The sequence below is a fragment of the Oncorhynchus masou genome, chromosome 27 (assembly GCF_036934945.1).
Source record: "Oncorhynchus masou masou isolate Uvic2021 chromosome 27, UVic_Omas_1.1, whole genome shotgun sequence".
Taxonomy (NCBI): Eukaryota; Metazoa; Chordata; class Actinopteri; order Salmoniformes; family Salmonidae; genus Oncorhynchus; species Oncorhynchus masou.
Window position 1 is genome coordinate 32,597,784 of NC_088238.1, and position 19,959 is coordinate 32,617,742.

General features: G+C 42.1%; 2 protein-coding genes across 3 annotated transcripts in view; one reads left to right on the plus strand and one right to left on the minus strand.

Annotated features, from left to right (window-relative positions):
* LOC135516020 (synapsin-3-like) overlaps positions 1–19,959 on the minus strand; it is a 114,111-nt gene that overhangs the window by 44,928 nt on the left and 49,224 nt on the right. The window lies entirely within an intron of this gene.
* Positions 96–19,771, plus strand: LOC135516019 (metalloproteinase inhibitor 3-like). The gene is made up of 5 exons (XM_064939980.1): positions 96–396; positions 9,027–9,109; positions 10,073–10,184; positions 13,491–13,612; positions 17,074–19,771. The coding sequence occupies exons 1-5, from the start codon at positions 267–269 to the stop codon at positions 17,269–17,271; spliced, it is 645 nt and encodes a 214-aa protein (XP_064796052.1). The 5' UTR covers positions 96–266; the 3' UTR covers positions 17,272–19,771.

Below are 19,959 nucleotides of genomic sequence, written 5' to 3' on the forward strand. Positions count from 1 at the left end.
GACATCAACGGCTCGAGTCGTGATTGGCTGTCGTGCCGCGAAATCTGGCGAGGTGGGTGGCGTTCCAGCGTCTCGCGCACTATATGTAATTTGTGACTCGCGCTCGGAGACCCAGTGACAGGCAATACCCTGACGGGAGAGTACAGTCGGACATACCCACTGAAGCAGACAAGAGCTCAACTCGGGACAGACTTTGAATAACTATTCGGCGACGTAACTTTTTTGTTGTAAAGTAAAGACAGCGAGGGAGATTTTACGCACTAAAAATGCAGTCCCTCTGTCACCAACTGCTCAGCTTGCTGTTCGTTTTCAGCAGCCTTCAGATTTATCAACTCACAGAGGCTTGCTCGTGTGCTCTGTCGCACCCGCAAGATGCGTACTGCAACTCTGACATAGGTAAGTCGTATGGTTTGTGGCCACATGTTTATATGTTATGCCAACTAAAATATTTTCTCTATTGAAATGTATGTTTGCAGTGGTTTTGTGATATTCTGCATACATGACTATATTTGAATAATAAACTGTTGTTAGTATAATGCAACTTTGTGGGACCTACAGTAATGGGTACATCTCTGCCAAACAAAGGTATGCATAAAATGGAACCATCACCTAAAAGCCCATTTAGAAACAGACTGTCAGAATATTCCAGTTTGCAAGTATCAGATGGCTCGTAGGCTAACGGTTTACTACAACAGCACGCTTTCTGAGTAGTCTAAATAAATGCGTCATCTCTCAAATTAGTGAGTCAAGAGAGAGGCAGCATTACTTTATTTCCCCTTGCTCTGATGAGAGGGAAGAGTTAAATGGGAACGGTATCCATGGAAACAGGTTCCACTGATCATGTCTTTCAGAGCTAAATGACCACTTGCTGAGCAATAAACCAAAACAGAACAGGCAGACAGTAGCCAGCCAAGGGGTTTTACTGCTGACTGAATATTGCACCCATGTGTGGAGATTACCAATGGCAGATTTGAAGTGGAGACTAGCTACTGTTCTTGGATGCTCTTCTGTTCGGTTGGGCTTTCCATAAGATTTAAGAGCCAAGACAGTCCTATTGGTATAGCATTGCCCTTCAAGTGTTTGTGCTCTTCTATGAAAGCACATGTTTACTTTCCAAAAAGGGGGCGGATTCATTCCATTCACGCATTTGATATTGGTATAATAAGTATTGGTTATTGACTTAGGTGCACTGGTATTTTCTGTGTTGATACCAGGTATATTTTCTTTTGGGGCTGGTCCTCGGACCCACTTGTAGCAGAGATTTCTTTGGCCTCCTGCTCTGACGGTGGCTTTGTAAAGCTTGTTGTACCTACCACTGGGTCATGCATGCACAGGCTATGCCAGAATAACATTAACTCAGCTGTTGTCATCGAGGAATGCCAGTCCAACCTGAGCAGTGTTATTGGATAACACTTGTTAAGACCAGGCGGGTCCTGGCACTCCGTTGTTGCTGCAGGAGACTCATTCCTGAAAAAGAGTAAGGGATTATTTGATAAGCCTGAGCAATAATTAGTGTTGTGGGGGTCTAAAGCAGGAGGGAGAAGGTAAAGCTAAAGAGAGGAGTCCACTGCTATATATACGGTATTAGGACAACTGTGTGCAGCTCTTGTATTGTGGAACGGAACTGCTGGCAGCAGGCAGAGTGTGGGTTTGACCAGTCAATCATCCACCACACACACACCTTTGTCAGACACAGCCATCAAATGTCAATTAGGGTAGCAAAGAGTGGTCCAATGCCTCGGAGCGGAGGAGAAGTGGACATCAGAGCTGTTCCATGGGCGGAGTCTTCCAACTATGATGTCATGTTTTTTTCTGCAGTGATCCCTAGTCCAGCCAGTGAACTATGACTGAAGCCTGACGAGGTCAGAGGAGAGAAAGCGATGTGTACTTTTCAACATATGGCAACAGTTTAAAAATAATACCCTCACACACACACACGTGGCAGGTTGACCATTCATGTCAAACACCAACATATTTATGCAAACATTTCCTCAGCATCGACTCTTATTTAATTATAATTATTGTGGCTTATGCTAGTTAGTTACCTGGTTCCATTGTGTTGAAGATGGTAGTACAAATGTTAGTGTCACCCTGTCATGTCCCCTAAATTGGCTCATCCCATTGGCAAGGAGTGGAGCCTAGTGGGCCAGAATCTAGGGCTGCAAATGCTCCAAATTCCATTTCCAAGGTCTTGGTTCAGCCAGAAGTGCACCACGAATGCCTGTAGCGTGCACAGAACTAGGGATGCCTCTTCCCTCCCATTGCAAGGGACAGTGTCACAGTAGTCCCAATAAAACATAACACTATAAACATGCCATAATGTCAAAGCCAGGATCACATTTCATCATGTAGATGACAACTGTAGAGCTATTTTTCACAAGTGGGACAATTGGCCATGGAAAAAGCTTGAGATAATTCTATGGGAGTAACATGCACACTTACCCCCCTCCCCCATTTATTTAACCTTGTACCCATCTTCTGCTCATTGAGCAATAATGAAGGCTATTGCATTCAGTTAGACAGTAAATGAAGATAGTGTTGGACTTCTGTTAGGATAGAGCTTTAGTGCAGTTATCATGAACATGTAAGCTTATGACTATTGCATAATTATTATGCAACTGATGACATCTTTAGGCAAGATTTCACATGTAAAATTCCAATAGCTCTTGTGTTGTAAGCCAACTGGAAATGGAGTTTGGCATGAACATTATGTTTTTGGATGGTGAAGGATAACAGTTATATTGTGATGTGTGTCCCCTGGGCATGTCCAAACAAACATGTGCTGCAGTCTTGTCCAAAAAAGCACAAGTTAATTTTGTGGGACGAAACACAGTTCCAAAAGCTTCATATGGCCTTGCATTGAATCACTTCACTGGGGTTTGATGAATGTTTTAAGAAAATGTCACCTTTGATAAACCTTAGTTTCAAAATACCCCTAAAAAAACATACTGTATGCAGATCTACACCTACAAAATATTCCTTATGACAGATATGAGTTATAAAATGTGCATTTATCCTCATCTTTCCCCCCCATTTCATATGAACATTACTTTCAACAAAGGCTGTTTATTTAATCAACAACCCATTTTTCCTGACTAAAACTATGATAATGAGACGAGATGCCCTGGGAGGAAAAAACAAACTATTGCCAAATTACTTTTAATTTTAGTTGACAAATGTGACGAGAATTCCCTGTGACATTTAATTTGACATGGAGCAAATTTATCAGTTTTGTCCAATTCCAAGCATGCATGCAGAATATTTCATGCTATCCTCTCATTGGCAGAACTCACATTTCAGTTGCGCAGTCTGATTGAGCTCTCCTACACAGCTCCAGGCAATCACTTCAGTCACTTGTCAATCTTCTGAACTGATGCGAATCCTGGACACTTGACTTGTAACTAACTTCAACTAGAAGGCCTGATTGGTGCTGCATAGATGGTTGTCCTTCTGGAAGGTTCTCCCATCTCTACAAAAGGAACTCTGTAGCTCTGTCAGAGTGACCATCGGGTTCTTTGTAACCTCCCTGACCAATGCCCTTCTCCCCCAATTGCTCAGTTTGGCCAGGAGGCCACCTCTTGGTGGTTCCAAACTTCTTCAATTTAAGAATGGAGGCCAATGTGTTCTTGGGAACCTTCAATGCTGCAGAAATGTTTTGGTACCCTTCCCCAGATCTGTGCCTTGATTACAATCCTGTCTCGGCGCTCTATGGACAATTCCATCGATCTCATTGCTTGATTTTTACTCTGACATACATCGTCAACTGTGGGATTTTACATTGACAGGTGTTTGCCTTTCAAATCATGTCCAATCAACTTAATTTACCACAGTTGGACTCCAATCAAGTTGTAGAAACATCTCATTGCTCATCAATGGAAAGTCATATCAAAGGTTCTGAATACTGGGGTATTGTGTATAGATTGATTAAATAAATAAAAATCCTAAACTTTAGAATAAGGCTGTAACGTAACAAAATGTGGAAAAGGTCAAGGGTCTGAATACTTTCCGAATCCATTGTAAAGTTTGTATGTGAGAACTATTTAGATGTAAACTTTGTTTTTCTGAACTCACTTCAGTCACATAAAAGGGAAGCTTGCACTACCTGGTGCAGGCACATGAGCAGATCAAATACACCACTGGTACGCCGATTAAGCTGTTTACATGTCCTTATCATTCAAAATATTGCTAAAAAAAACAGGTGTTTTAATCAGTGTATGCCTACTTCAATTATGACCTCATGCTGATTAAGACAAGGTGTTTACATGACTAATGCCATACTTAGCCTTACTATAATCAGTTTAAAATCAAATTAGTGTGAATGTAAACATACTCAATGTTTACTCTTACTTTTATGTAGGCTATTTTTTTCTGACATCAGAAGCTCCATTTTTCCATGCGCGCTGTTATTCATTCATCTCTGCCGCTCTCGCACAGTGGTCTGTAAATGCGAGTTGCGAGTTGCGAGTTGCCCCCCCCCACCCCCCCAAATGGTAAAAACAAGTGCTATTCGTTGAATATTAGGAGCACAGTAATACTTCTGGGATTTTTTAAAGCTCAAATTCTCCCCTTATCAAGGAAACCACTTATTTATCCCCTTTAAGGTTGTGATTGGCAGAAAATCAGAGCTGTAAATTGTTTCACCTGTAGCCAAGGCTTTATTGCCTATATGGTTAATTATGTTTGGCATTGGATACAATCTACCAAAATATCAACGTTGCCATCTAAGGTATACGAGGGGATAGAGGCCTAGTTGGCCAAGGCTATCTGAATGTGCACATGATGGAAGTTAGGTAGCTTAAATATTCATTATTTAATAGAGAAAAAAAAATGCACTGACCTAACTAGACTAAAATTGTCATGAATTGATAACTGATAACTAACGAAGGACAAAATGACAAATGTGATTAAGACTAAAAAGGTATTTAGGACTAAAGCTAAAATAGCCCAAGGGTTTTTGGCAGCTAACTTATTTGATTGAGGACTATGGTCAAACGGCTATGGTTAACACACAGTGAATATCTAGATGTGGATTAAAACACAAATGATGACCTTAAGCTCCCCTCAGGTGTAACGCTGAGTGAGGAGAGGGACTAATTTCCACTATCAACTTCAAAGGTGACACTGTAGAACATGAATCATCCCAATTTTAAGAGCCAGAGTTGAGTTCAAAGCCTGCTCCCGTTGTTTCGTAGGCCCTGCTCCATAATAACTAGCAGCACCAGCTCTAATAGATGTATCAGATAGACATTCTGAATTGAGGAAATTAGGGTACAACAAAGTGGAAAAAACATGTCAAATACCAACTCCAAATAACCTGAGGGTAACTTTGCAATCAACGTAAGGAGTTGAACTAGGTCAGCTGATATACGTTCTCGCAATGAACCCTTCCTTGCATTTCTAGACAAGTCAGCCATTTCCTGACAATTCTTTTCTTGCTGCATACAGACAGACACAGAGAGATTACTTTTGGTGCACAGCAGACCCACTGGGCTGAAACAGCTCATTCACATTGGAACAGAGGGGAAGGCTGTTTTTCTAAAGCTTTTCATGCAGCAGATTAGCGTTTCGGTCGGCCCTAGCTACACTTTGGCCCTGGTGTTTAATATCCCAAGGAGCTGAGGTGTCAGGAGCAGACCTTTACAATCTCGTACCATGCACCGATTCAATGTAGAAGATCACTGCTGTGGGTAAGTGTGACTTGGCCTGGGATAATAACCTTGGAGAAACATGTACAGTAGTTTAGCCTGGTGTAAGCTAGTTCTCAGAGTGGTGAGGAGGGAGGTCCTCAAGTTACCCTGTCCTTTCTCTTGGGAGACCTGGTGAGGGAAGCAATGAGCTACAGTTACTATAGGTTGCAATAATGCAAAAAACAATCCTATTCTCTACTATGCCCTTCCCAACTGGCAGAGGGCATAGATGGTCCCATATGAGGAACATTACGTCATTTGGAATCAGCTCGGTGCATTCAAAGTAGCTTCATTCCATAAGGCCAGTGTTCCTTCCTGTTAAAACAAGTCCAGAGGTCAAAAGGTGCAAGATTCCCTGAATGTTTGACATGTACACCCTGTTAGACAGGCATAGAGCGTTTAAGATATCCCTTTTCTACAGACCGCTTAACTTCAAAAATCACGAGTGTAGTCCATGACCGTTTCTGAAATAGCACCCTGTTCCCTATATAGTGCATATCTTTTTAAATCAGACCTACACACATTGGTTAAGTTGCTTCTATCTCGTCGGTGAACTGGTGCGGACATTACTTTTCTATTCAGGTCAAGTGTAATCCCACTACGGGTGTGGTCAGCTCGAAAAAGAGGAAGAGCACTTAAGAGTGGTTTCTTTTGTGAGTGGAGCACTCAGTGAGTGTGTCATACTAAGTAGCATCGTTTCCCCCCCGCACACTCAGATCATGTTCAGAATCAGTCTCGCTCTCCCTCGCTTATCACCACACACACAGTTCACAACTCTTCCCCTCTTCATATGACCATCTATTTCAACCTTGTCATGGTGACTTTTCCCTCATCACGCAATCTGTTTGCTGCAATCACAATTTAGCCTGAGGTGCCTCAAGATTCACAGGCAAAATGGAAAGCAGGAGGAGGCTTAAACTGCTTGATTGAATTACATTCCCACTCGTGTTGCAATTAGCATTTGAAGGCATAGTTTAGTAATCCCATGCGTCGGGGAAGAGATACTGTGCTAAATTAATTCAATTACTTTCTGTCATACCCCAGTTACTTCTCCTTATTAAGAAAAATCCATTTACTTTCCACTGGGAATGTATGTCAAATCCACTGCAAAACATTAATATGCATGCGGCAGAAATAGGAGAATAGCACTCGCCTGTAATTGCTATTTGTGTGTTGCAGCACACAGAGAGGGGACAGGGGGCACCAACTCTAGAGCTGCAAGAGACTTCTAGCTGCAGTGCCGTTTACAGCTAAATTAACTAGTACTGATCAGGTGGATATCTTATGCAGTGCTTGGGCTTAGAATTGGATTACATAAACACTCACAATTTGGCAATTTCTGAGACTGGGGACCAGACCTAGCCTGAAGAGGCATATTGAAAGAGAACTCGGTGGTCAGGAGTAAATATAGCTAGCATTCTGAGATCTACTCAGGGCCCTTCCCTTGGAGGTCACAAGGGTCGCTGTAGGGAATAACACAAATCCGCGGTCTCACCAGCAGCTGCAGCCTTTCACACATTCCACCAGGCAATGACTTCAGCACCACCCAATTAGTGGTTGCCCGCCCAGTGGCGAGCGTATCCCGCCTTAAAGAGCGTTTGGTGTTACTGTTGGACTCTTGTTCAGCGATATGACCTATGACTCCTACGCCTAATAACAGTTGAAGGCTCAACGCAAAGCTCTTTGGAGTTGGAGTCTTATCGTTTTGGGTGGGGAAAGCAGTCTTTGCAATAGAGTTTGTTTTAAGGGGAAGGCAGGTTTTCGGGCTACTGGCTTCTGAAAATAGTTTGAGGGATCAGTGCATCAACATCACATAAGGAGGGATCAGAGTAGCATAATGTTTCATATCTTCACATTCCACAGTAATAGTGCCTTTGCTCCATACAATTACATCAGTGAAAGTACCATCCATTTGACTCTGCATAGCAGAGACTGGTTAGGTAACAATGCTTTGAGGCTCATAATATGCGAGTTGATAGATTAATAGAGCAGATGTCCTTGGGTACATTGGCTTAAAAAAAGTCACCAAGAACACAAGGAGAATAGATAACCCGAATAGGTTGAACATAATAGATGCCTTCTACATGGATGTAGAAGCTATCAAATTGGACGGCTGACAATTGGATGGCTGATGCTCTCTTCATTCTAAACTGGCAGGTGAAAATGTGAGCTCCATTGAAGGTGTTGATGTCACCTCACCAGCATCTTCTAGGATACTTTTCTATTCATAAACCACCACGATTACTGCTTGTCCTTTAGACTCCCTTTGTGTCTGGGACTTAAATACATACTATGACGCTATAAGAGATGTTACAGTACATCCCTTCTTCACTCTATCTAGAGGAGTGAGACACGCTTCCCTTTTCTCCCCCCTCACAGGCTCGAGAATGTGAACCTCAAAGGAATGTAGAAAGAACATTCCGGAGAGGAAAGATAAACATCCTCACCATTAGTTATGTCTGTGGCTGTCAGGCTGCGGGGAGCAGGTGAACTTGACTCAAGTCGACTGCGCCTGCATGTGAACGACCCTTCCACTACCCATTCTCCCCCGGGGGGCCCCAGAGCGCTGATACAAGTACTCTGGGGAGGACCCGATTCACTAGCCTAAATGAGGCCTCGCTCGTAAGCCGATTTCCCCCTCACAATGGACCCCACTTACTTTAAAAGGAGCGAAAGCAAACAAGGTGATTCCACAGCCAAACTGTGTCCCTTAGCCGCTGTTTACATGAGGGTGAGCAGCACTGATAAGATCTTTTTCCACCCTGTGCTGAATGTAAAGAAAGGAGGTTGTATAAAACAGTGGAGACTCATGGTTTTACGATACAAGGATAAGGCAGAAAGGAGGTAGTAGTAAAGCTGTGGCCACATTTTCACTGTCCTGAAGAACTGCTTTGGCCTCAGTCAAATTCAAATGCTAGACCCTAGCCTTCCATTGGACTTGTTTGCCAAGCAGAAGCAATCCATAAAAATAAATCGATTATAAACTGAGCCAAACCCTTCCAAAATCTTCCATGGGTATCTCCTCTAGGGGCTGAGTTTTAAATAGGCTTTGGAAAAGCAGTGAGCAGCCCAATGCATTCTAGGGTCCTAATCGGGAGGTACTTCTAGCTAAAGCATCTGTAAGGGTGATATGTTGAACACATTGGACTTACTACTGTAGTTAGCATTTTTTGATGCTCACAAACATCAGCCTGGCTCCAGGTGTCAGGGACAAGACTTGCTCTGATATGACCTAAATACGGGAAATGATCCAAAGTTCTGGATTTGGCAGCTAGAGGATTTCCAATCTCTGTCCATTGCAAAATGTACTAATTCTGTGCTTGTGTCTTCTGTCTACAGTGATCCGTGCCAAAGTGGTGGGCAAGAAGTTACTGAAGGATGGGCCTTTTGGCACCATGCGTTACACGGTCAAACAGATGAAGGTAAGCCGTCATCGCATCATTCAGCCCAAATTTTTCATAATCTGGCCCATAACTTGAAGAGCATAACCACACTATGGGAAAACAGCACAAGACTATAAGAATCACTAACAAGTTCATAGGCTTTGAAACTAGGAGACAAGTTTTAACACTGTAGGCCTACTAAAATGATAAGTGTATGACTAGGCAACTGCAGCAGTATCACTTAAGAATTAGGGATTGCACTATAACTTATTACCAAAACATGAGTTCACAGATGCTGTGAAATGGCCAAGCTTTTCCATTAAGTGCCACAAGAGTATGTTAGAGGATTAGACATTGTTTTCATCATCACCTTTAAAGCTTGGCCCTGTGGCAAGACGGTTTGGCTAATCCAAGTTAAGTGTGTTTGAATAGGAATCCAACGTAGTCGTAATGGCCTAAAGACAATCGCCTCAGTAAATAAATCATGAAGAGTGGGCTTTGTTGCCCCTAGAAACATTTTCCCAGAAATCCCCCGTTTTAGGTCCCAATGGCTCGTCTCTTTCACGGCTTGTCCTGTTATTTCCAAGAATAGCAGTGTCTAAACAGGGATTTCCTGTTGTTCCCAGACAAATAAATCACGACGGACCAAACAACAAATCCCAGGGCAAACATTACTTTGTCCTGCAGCGTTTGTGTTCCCCGCACCTGAACTCAATGGGTGGACCCACGGTTCAACCCCAAAGTCACGTCTTCATTATGTCCTGTAATTATGTTCATTTTCATGTGGTTAAATGATAGCATCAGTGGCCTCTTCCTTCTACTACACTGAAATATTGGAAGCAATATCATTATACTGCGCTTGTTTATTGTTGTGGAATCCTGACAACTTCGAGAACTCAATAAATCCAGTTGCGTCAGAAGCAAGAACAAGTGCCAGAGGTGTGCTCTTCATTCCAGATTATAATCGTTATGACATACTGTTTGTCATGGTCTGTTTTGCAGATGTACAAAGGATTCAACAAAATGCAGCACGTTCAGCACATTTACACAGATGCATCTGAGAGTTTGTGTGGAGTCAAGTTCGACATCAACAAGTACCAGTATCTGATCACAGGTGAGTCAATATTCCACCATACAGTACCACTGATCTTTACTTGGCAGTCTGCACAGTTGTCATGGTGGTGCCAGAAACAATGTCTTTCCATTAAGAGCTATTAATAAGCAATAAAAAACAGCCTCAGGAGCACATTACCAAAAACAAATTAGCGAGGCAAGCAAGCACATCAGTGGAGTTGATGCCAGCTTGTTCTCCCAGGCCTATTTCCCTAACTCCCTCTCTGCAGCACGTCCCACAACAATGGCAGCGTTGCTAACAGCAGCCCCAGTTTTTTGTTTTGTTTAAATGCAACCCCCTCCTCCCTGAAGACTTCTTGACTGCTCTGACACAAACTCTCCCACTATATATAACCTCGCGTCTGTGAGAGACGAAAGAGGCAGGGAGAGGAGACTTATTTTTTTAAGCATTTCCTTCTCCTTTGGGGCGTAAACAGCAGAACTTTCTCTCCTCTCTTATAATGAACAGTTCTTGCGAGAAGGTCTAGCGTTTCCAGTGCAGGAAGGCATTTATCAAGTTCAACTTCAATTCATTAGTTGTATGTACAGGATACACCATCCAACGAAATGCTTCCTTGCATGAATGCACAGTTGAAGTCGGAAGTTTACATGCACTTAGGTTGGCGTCATTAAAACCCGTTTTTCAACCACTCTACAAATGTATTGTTAACCAACTATAGTTTTGGCAAGTCGGTTAGGACATCTACTGTGTGCATGACAAGTCATTTTTCCAACAATTGTTTACAGATTTATTTCACTTATAATTCTAGTGGGTCAGAAGTTTACATACACTAAGTTGACTGTCTTTAAATAGCTTGGAAAATTCCAGAAAATGGTGTCATGGCTTTTGTAGCTTCTGATAGGCTAATTGACATCATTTGAGTCAATTGGAGGTGTACCTGTGGATGTATTTCAAGGCCTATCTTCAAACTCAGTGCCTCTTTGCTTGACATCATGGGAAAATCAAAAGAAATCAGTAAAGACCTCAGAAAAAGTCTTGTTCATCCTTTGGAAATTTCTCCCAACGCCTGAAGGTACCAAGTTCATCTGTACAAACAATAGTACGCAAGTATAAACTGCACGCAGCCTTCATACCGAAGGAGACGCGTTCTGTCTCCTAGAGATGAACGTACTTTGGTGCGAAAAGTGCAAATCAAGCCCAGAACAGCAGCAAAGGACCTTGAAGATGCTGGAGGAAACAGTTACAAAAGTATCTATATCCACAGTAAAACGAGTCCTATATCGATAACCTGAAAGGTCGCTCAGCAAGGAAGAAGCCACTGCTCCAAAACCTCTAAAAAGAGCCAGACTACAGTTTGCAACTGCACATGGGGACAAAGATTGTACTTTTTGGAGAAATGTCCTCTGGTCTGATGAAACAAAAATATAACTGTTTGGCCATAATGACTATCATTATGTTTGAAAGAAAAAGGGGGAGGCATGCAAGCTGAAGAACACCATCCCAACCGTGAAGCACGGGGGTGGCAGCATCATATTGTGGGGGTGCATTGCTGCAGGAGGGACTGGTGCACTTCACAAAATAGATGGCATCATGAGAACAAAATATTAGTTGGTTAGATTGAAGCAACATCAAGACATCAGTCAGGAAGTTAAATCTTGGTCACAAATGGATTTTACAAATAGACAATGACCCCAAGCATACTTCCAAAGTTGTGGCAACATGGCTAAAGGACAACAAAGTCAAGGTATTGGAGTGGCCACCACAAAGCCCTGACCTCAATCCTATAGAAAATCTGTTGGCAGAACTGAAAAAGCGTGTGTGAGCAAGGAGGCCTAGAAACCTGACTCAGTTACACCAGCTCTGTCAGGAGGAATGGGCCAGAATTCACCCAACTTATTGTGGGAAGCTTGTGGAAGGCTACCCAAAACATTTGACCCAAGTTAAACCATTTAAAGGCAATGCTACCAATGCTACTGGGAATGTGATGAAATAAATAAAATCTGAAATAAAGAATTCTCTACTATTATTCTGACATTTCACATTCTTAAAATAAAGTGGTGATCCTAACTGACCTAAGACAGGGAATATTTACTAGGATTAAATGTCAGTAATTGTGAAAAACAGAGTTTAAATGTATTTGGCTAAGCTGTATGTAAACTTCCGGCTTCAATTGTGTGTGGATGAGTATATCAGTGTGGGTGTGTAGAGTCAGTGCAAGTGGTCAGTCCAATTCAAGTGTTTGGCAGTCCGATGGCTTGTAGATAGAAACTGTCTCTGAGCCTATGAGTTGCTATGAAGTCGGAGAGCAGTTTAGTGAGACCTAAGGCCGCCATACTGTTTAGCTGTGTGTTGAATGTTTCCATCACTACGTCCCAAACCTGTAAACATGCCCTACGAAGCCAATGAAACATGAGGAAGGAAATCACCCCAGCAACACAAGTGTGTGTTTATTGTGGCTGGGTGATGACATCACAGTCATCCAGGCCAGGCAGCAGCTCAAGCTCTGGTTTGGGGAGTGAGCCTGTAATTGGGTCTTGGGTCATACTGTATCAGGACTCAATTACAGCCATGTTAAATACGTCAAGGCCTAATAGATTAGCTCCACGGGTTGAGCTTTGATCAACCCAGAGTGAGAGCACGGCCACCTGATTAGCTTTGAAGAGGGATGCCGCACTAGCCTGGTCCCAGATCTGCTTGTGCTGTCTTACCAACAACAATTTAGGAACAGGCTAATGCCGCTCTCACCATTGTCTAATAACTTTGCCAGAGATGGCAATAATCCATATGGAAGTCGTTCTAAGAGTTGTGTGTTTGCCAGCTTTCAGCTCAGTGTGTCATGACAACAGGACAGTGTAGCACTGGCAATGGATAGATACACTGTTACAAACAACCATGCTGTTTGAGTGCTAGCTGGCGGGCTACAGTGTAGGGTGAACCTGCCTAACCTAAAAATAGAAGCCTAATAGAAACATAAAAATAGAAGTTAGAAAACCTTTTGGGAATTCTGAAATAGGGGTGTTGGTTTAATATGGGACCTACTGTACAAGATGGTCTTACCATAGTTCAAACGCTTTGGACCACTTGCTTGACTGGTGTATTTATGCTAGGCGAGGTATGGCAATTATACAATTAGCCAAAAATAGGCTAAGAATGACATCTGACTCTTTGGACATCTGACTCTTTCCCATGGCATTTGGGAATATGACATGAATTGTTTTTCAGTCTGTTTTTTGGGGAAACAAACAAACCATTGTAATGAATGTTTTGTAAGTCATGAAAAAAAAAATCACGAATGATGTAATGCATAACAAAAGCTGATCTGTAACCAACCCTCTCTCCCCTCAGGCCGCGTGTTTGACGGCAAGGTCTACACCGGGCTGTGTAATTTCAACCAGCCATGGGAGCGCCTCTCGCTGGCCCAGAAGAAGGGCATCAACCACCGCTACCAGCTGGGCTGCAACTGCAGGGTGAGTGGCAACAACTGCGCTCTCAGGGAGAATATGGATGAAGTGGCTCCCGGGGAGAATATGGATAAGATGGATATGTATAAGGAAGCTAAAGCAACCCAACAGCAGCAGAGCCAAGATGGAGGAGTGGGAACCAAAAAGAGGGGCAGAGGCAGGCAGAACACCCTGCTTACTGCAAAGCATACCATCCTGCTCTGAGCATCTCTGTTCCTCCATCTAGAAGACATCTTACCACAGAAAATGACAAGGCACTTCATAATCTCCATATGTTATTAGATATCGGATGTGTTCATTTTATGACCATAATAATTGCTTTAGTGGCCTTGCATATATTGGGTCAAATAGATTGTGCTGATAAAACTGCAACCAATTATGAAATCATTGCCAAACCATTTAAAATGTTTCCCTCTATTCTTAAGTGTAGCACAATACAAGAATGACTCAAAATATATACCAATTCATTTTGATTATGTTATTGTAACTTTTCTGATTGTAGGGACATACTTTTAAACTCCTGATAGTGGCTGACTGATAATGTAAGATTTTAGCTGTCAGGAATATATATGTCCCCTTTCCATTTTGGCATCATAACAGATAATACACATCCATGAATGGAAGTGAAGAGAGAGGGAAAGACAAGGAGAGAGAAAAGAGATTTATAATGATCATTGTGAGTTATTACATTGAACTACACCGGAATCACTTTCCCTGTTATTCCAAAGCCTGAATTCCGCACTGGGACGGATCCCCTTTATGTGGAACCTGCTCCTGTGCAGCTCCAATCCAGGCTCATAAATATCCTACTGTACTGCATGGCTCCAGACACACCATCTGGTCTGCCCATCACCGGCTCCCGTCACCAGCAATAAGTGCATTGCCAGACAGGAGACCGGAGTAGCTGCACAGTCCAAATGCCGGCTAACACCTTTCAAACTGCTCACACCCAAACTGCTGAAAGGGTTGTAATGTTAAGACACATTAGACATACAGTGAGTCTGAGGCCAACGCAGAACAGTGGAGGGGAATGTATGACTGACCAAACATGGCAAGTCAGCATCAGAAATGAGAAACAAACTTGGACAGAACTCGCCATGGTAGAAGCGTTTTTCTTTTAGTTTATTGCCCATTTCAGTTCAACCGTAATCTTTAAAAATCGTAGGGAAAAAAACAAACACGTGTGTAGCAGCATCCTATAGCTAGAACACAACACCTCATTGTGTGAACCAGCATGCTCACTGTCTGAGAAGACAAGTCAGACACAGCCATCTGTGGTTTTATATCAAGTGCAAGAATCTCCTAGAGTGCGAACGTCACACTTCACCGATGCTCCCGCCAAAATCATTAAAACCAGTTTGTCATCCTTTGCATTCTTCAACAAAAGATGATTTACAGCTAAGGAATGCAGGAAGCATGTGAAAATATACTGCAGTGCATAAAGAAACCATTGGCGTCAGTAAATGATTAAAAAGCCAACTGTCCATAACAGCCCTATGAACACCAGAACCAGATAAACTTCACAGAAAATGCTTGCACCATAAAGAATGCGTTCAGCTTCAGCCATATTCCTCAAGCTCTCTGCTGTTGATTCCTCTGACTCGTTCATTGGATTTCTAAAACAGAGTATTTTGTCAGTTTCAAATTTTTCACCTTTAAAGACATTTGGCAGGTTATATGGTGCCACCGGAAAGTATTCAGACCCCTTGACTTTTTCCACATTTTGTTATCTTAGAGGCTTATTTTAAAAGGGATGACATAGTTTTTTCCCCCTCATCAATCTACACACAATACTTGTCCTTTCATAGTTGCACAGAAATCAGTTGGGTAAGATAGTCAGGACTTGCTGAAAAATCATGGGGCAGCAACAGCAAGAACTCATCTCTCTCATAAGGTGAATAAAATTGCGGTTGACTCTTCCCATTCACTCCACCCTGAATTCCAGCTCCTTCCCTCTGGCCGCAGGTACAGACTAAGGTTAAAAAATAAAAATAGGGCCAAGTACTCTTATTCCGAATGCAATTCTGCAACTTAACATGTTGGACTAATTGCACTTTGACTATGAAATTGCATGTACCCTTGTTAGTAAATATCCTTTGCTATTTATTTGACATTTTTGGCACACCTATATTTGGAGAGTTTCTCCCATTCTCTGCAGATCCTCAAGCGCGGTCAGGTTGGATGGGGAGCGTCGCTGCACAGCTATTTTCAGGTCTCTCAAGAGATGGTCAATTGGGTTCAAGTCCAGGCTCTGGCTGGGCCACTCAAGGACATTGAGATTTGTCCCGAAGTCACTCCCGTGTAGTCTTGGCTGTGTGCTTAGGGTTGTTGTCCTGTTGGAAGGTGAACCTTCGTCCCCAGTCTGAGTGCTCTGGAGCAGGGTTTCATCAAGGATCTCTCTGTACCTTGCTCCGTTCATCTTTCCCTCAATCCTGACTATTCTCCCAGTCCCTGCTGCTGAAAAACATCCCCACAGCATGATGCTGCCATCACCATGCTTCACCGTAGGGATGGTGCCAGGTTTCCTCCAGACGTGACGCTTGGTACTCAGGCCAGTTTAAACCAAGTTTAATCTTGGTTTCAACACACCAGAGAATCTTGTTTCTCATAGTCAGAGTCCTTTAGGTGCCTTTTGGCAAACTCCAAGCGGGCTTTCATGTGCTTTTTACTGAGTCGCCGCTTCTGTCTAGCCACTCTACCATAAAGGCCTAAGTAGGGGACTTTCATTTCAGAGGCTAGCAATTAAATTAATCTTTGAACTCCACTGGCTTATGTACAGGAAAGTATATTTGAATTGTAACCATTCATTTTCATTCATCCTGTAGAGCAAGGGTGGGAAATTCCAGTCAGAGGGCCTGATTGGTGTCAAACTTGTTCTCCATCCCTAGCAAACACAGCTGAATAATCAAATTGCATTCTAAACTGAAGATCATGATTAGGTGATTAATGGATTCAGGCCCTCGGACAGTAATTGCCCACCCCTGCTGTAGAGCAAGGAGTATAAAATGCATTAGAGTTTCTAAATCAATTACAAACTACAAAAAGAACTTAACTCACTCACCCTTTGCTGATTTGACCCAATGATCTGGAGGGATTTATACTTAAATCACTTTCTCCTAATCAATATCTTATTCTCCACAAATTAAGTATTGTGTACAAGATTATGCATTGCTTCACCTTTTCCTGAAATGCTAATTCTGTCTTGGCCTTGTTCATTTACTGCTGAATGTAGACTCACTGTGCTTTGAATTGGTCAATATTTAAAAACAATTAACAGAAAATGAAACATCCTAAAATCTGTCACATACCCTAAATCAGAATTGTTGTTAATCAAAAAGGATACAATTGAACTTCATTCAAGACAAACTGTAAAACACAGTGAGCCTTCACCAGTATGCTGTAGCATTACTCGATAAAATGTTCCTGCTTTATGGCTACATCTGTAGTTTCGCTTCTTCCCTCTGTAGATTAAGCCCTGCCACTACCTGCCCTGCTTTGTGACCTCAAAGAACGAGTGCCTGTGGACGGACATGCTGTCCCACTTCGGCTACCCCGGCTACCAGTCCCGGCACTACGCCTGTATCCAGCAGAAAGAGGGCTACTGCAGCTGGTACCGGGGGATGGCTGGCCGTGACAAAACCACCATCAACTCCACCGACCCCTGAGTGTATACCACAACCAAGCCCCAAACCATAGCAACTGAGTTTCTTCTCATCCTCACTCTTCTACACCTTTCCCAAACTCCACAACTCCCCTCGTCAACAAGAGTATTACAGAACTCTTAAAACGTACAGTACTGGCCCTGAGCGACCACTCCCACGCCCTGACGAAATATACAACTACTAAAATAAATCAGTGCCTGGCTGTCTCATAGAAGTAGCACTTCTGATGTAAACAATACCTTTTTTGTTTCATGCTGTACATTTCAGTTTCTCCCCCCTTCCTTTTCCTATATTTCGCAAGCTATCAATGAGCAGAAATTAGACTTTCTTCAGAATGCAATAACAATGGCCGTCTAAAAAGCAATACCTTTTTCAAACCATCCTAAGGCTTATATGGGTGGGATGGCATTTCAGCGCTGCAGTTTCAAGCAATCCATAATGGTTGAAAATGATCCTAATATTAAAGTGTGGCGTGCAAACAGTATCAACAAAGCTCCTGCAACAATGTTATTCTCAACACAAGTTATGCACAGTAATCAGACACATTGTCACCAGTACAAGGATAATGCCAACATGAGGTATGACCTCAGAAAGGCACTCTTCCTCCAGTCACACAATAGATATTTAACAATGATTTTGAAATCACACGAAAGTGTATATGTTCACAGTTTATACTGTCAACATGTCTATTTATATGAATGATGTAATCTTTGCCACCCTGACTGCTTGCACTGTAAAAGTGTATTCTTGGTTGTATTAAATTGCATTTACATTTTAGTCATTTAGCAGATCACACTATATGAATGCGTTGCTGATATCGAACGATGAGTTGAGTAAAGCTATATCGGTCTCTAACCACAACTAAGAATGACCCTTACAGCTCAAGCACAGGAAATTCTTAAATCTTTCTCAGAGACATGAATGCAAGTTATTTAATTTTTTTGTTGCTGTATATGATAAGTTACAAAATAATGAACAGTTGACTCGACCGAAACCTCTGTAGTAGATGTATTTATCGGATCAGACAGTATCCATGCAAATACTACAAACATCCTACTACAATAGCAAATATAGATATACGTCTTTGTATCTGGCCAAAACTGTATTACCATCAATAACCTGTTTGGCTATCATGAAGGACCAGAATCCCAAATTGTGTTTGTAAAGCATTGACTTAATGTTAGTTCTGTGTTAGATCCGCCTTCAGCAGATTTTGAATGATGGTACTTTTGTCCAATCACAGTTCTCCTTCTGGTTCTCACGAGGTAAGGAACTTTTTTCACTGCATCAGAGTTTAAAGCAGATGTTTCAGACAAAGTGTTTTCAAAAATGTATACTCCATTTTTGTAAGTATTTTAACTATTTCAGATGAAACTGATGAAAATAACACTATTGTCACTAAACTCTTCTACTTCGAGTTTTCCAGTCAGTATCTTCAATCCATTCCATCAGAAACAGAGATGCCTCAGCAGGAGTAAGAAGTCTTTGCCCAGTCTCGCAGCTATGCCCACTTTTCCATTATGTTCAGAAAAGGCCATGCCAAGTTGGTGTTGAACAGAATAGAGTAACAGCCCTGACATGCCAGGTTTAGAAGGAAATCCACTCAAATATAGTTAGTCAATTTATTATACATGTAATCTATTATAATATGAGGAACTCAAATTAAATCTAAATCTTGCCTCCACAAGGCACTTCTTACATTAAATGCAATTATTTCAGGCACTATATTTACAGAAAGTCAGCGTTCTTTATAACATTCAACAATGTAGAACAGAAAATTTTATCAAAACAATGCCGAATTCGACATTTGCGACCATTTCAAAAGGAGAGGAGGTACATCAGTCTCATCAGGTTTCCCCACTGCTGAGCTTCTGTTTACACCACCTCCAGGCCTTGGCTGAGCTCGAAACGCAATCCAGATCCTCAGTAGTCTGATAGTGGTCCTATGCCACAGCGATATCACGAAAGCCTCAACGTTCCACATCAGCAGCACTGTTTTTGTTCACCTCAGACAGTTAAAAGTAGAACTGGTTTAGCATTGAGAGAATGGTGGGCTCAATGAGTGTAGCCCGATAGTCCCGGAAGATGTAGATCCATCCACTCCATCATTTAGTAAGAATACTGGGAAGGTTTCCTCTGTATGTTCAGCCTTCATTGACACACTTCTCTGGTTGTCAGTCTTGAGTTGTTTCCCTCTACCAAATCTCCCTCAACTGGTTTTGCAAGGTTCACTCTCTTTGGCCTTGGCATCTCTGCATCTCTATTTTTTTTTGTGGTTCATGTTTGTGTAAATATACTGTCTGCTTAACACAGAAACACTTGGTCAAGTCGATCCAGAGAGCATTAAAAAGGAAGCTGGCAAAAGGCTGTGTACCATGTGTGTGTATACACTGATTCCTAAAAAAAAAGGGGTGAGCGAACGTATCCTTGTAGGGGTTGCAGAAACCTTTGACTTAATTTCTGTGTTTTATATTTTTATAATAAAAAGATTATGAAAAATGGACTATGAGTTTGCGTCGATTCTTGTGCTGTTGATTTCTTGAAGTGAAAGTAGCACACTAGGTCATGATTCAAGCTCAGTATTTTATCACGGTCACAAGGCAAATTTGGACCTGACCTTTATAGCAATATCTTTGATATCATAAAACAAATCTGTCTCTTCAGGAGCTACACTACGTAATGGAATTACAG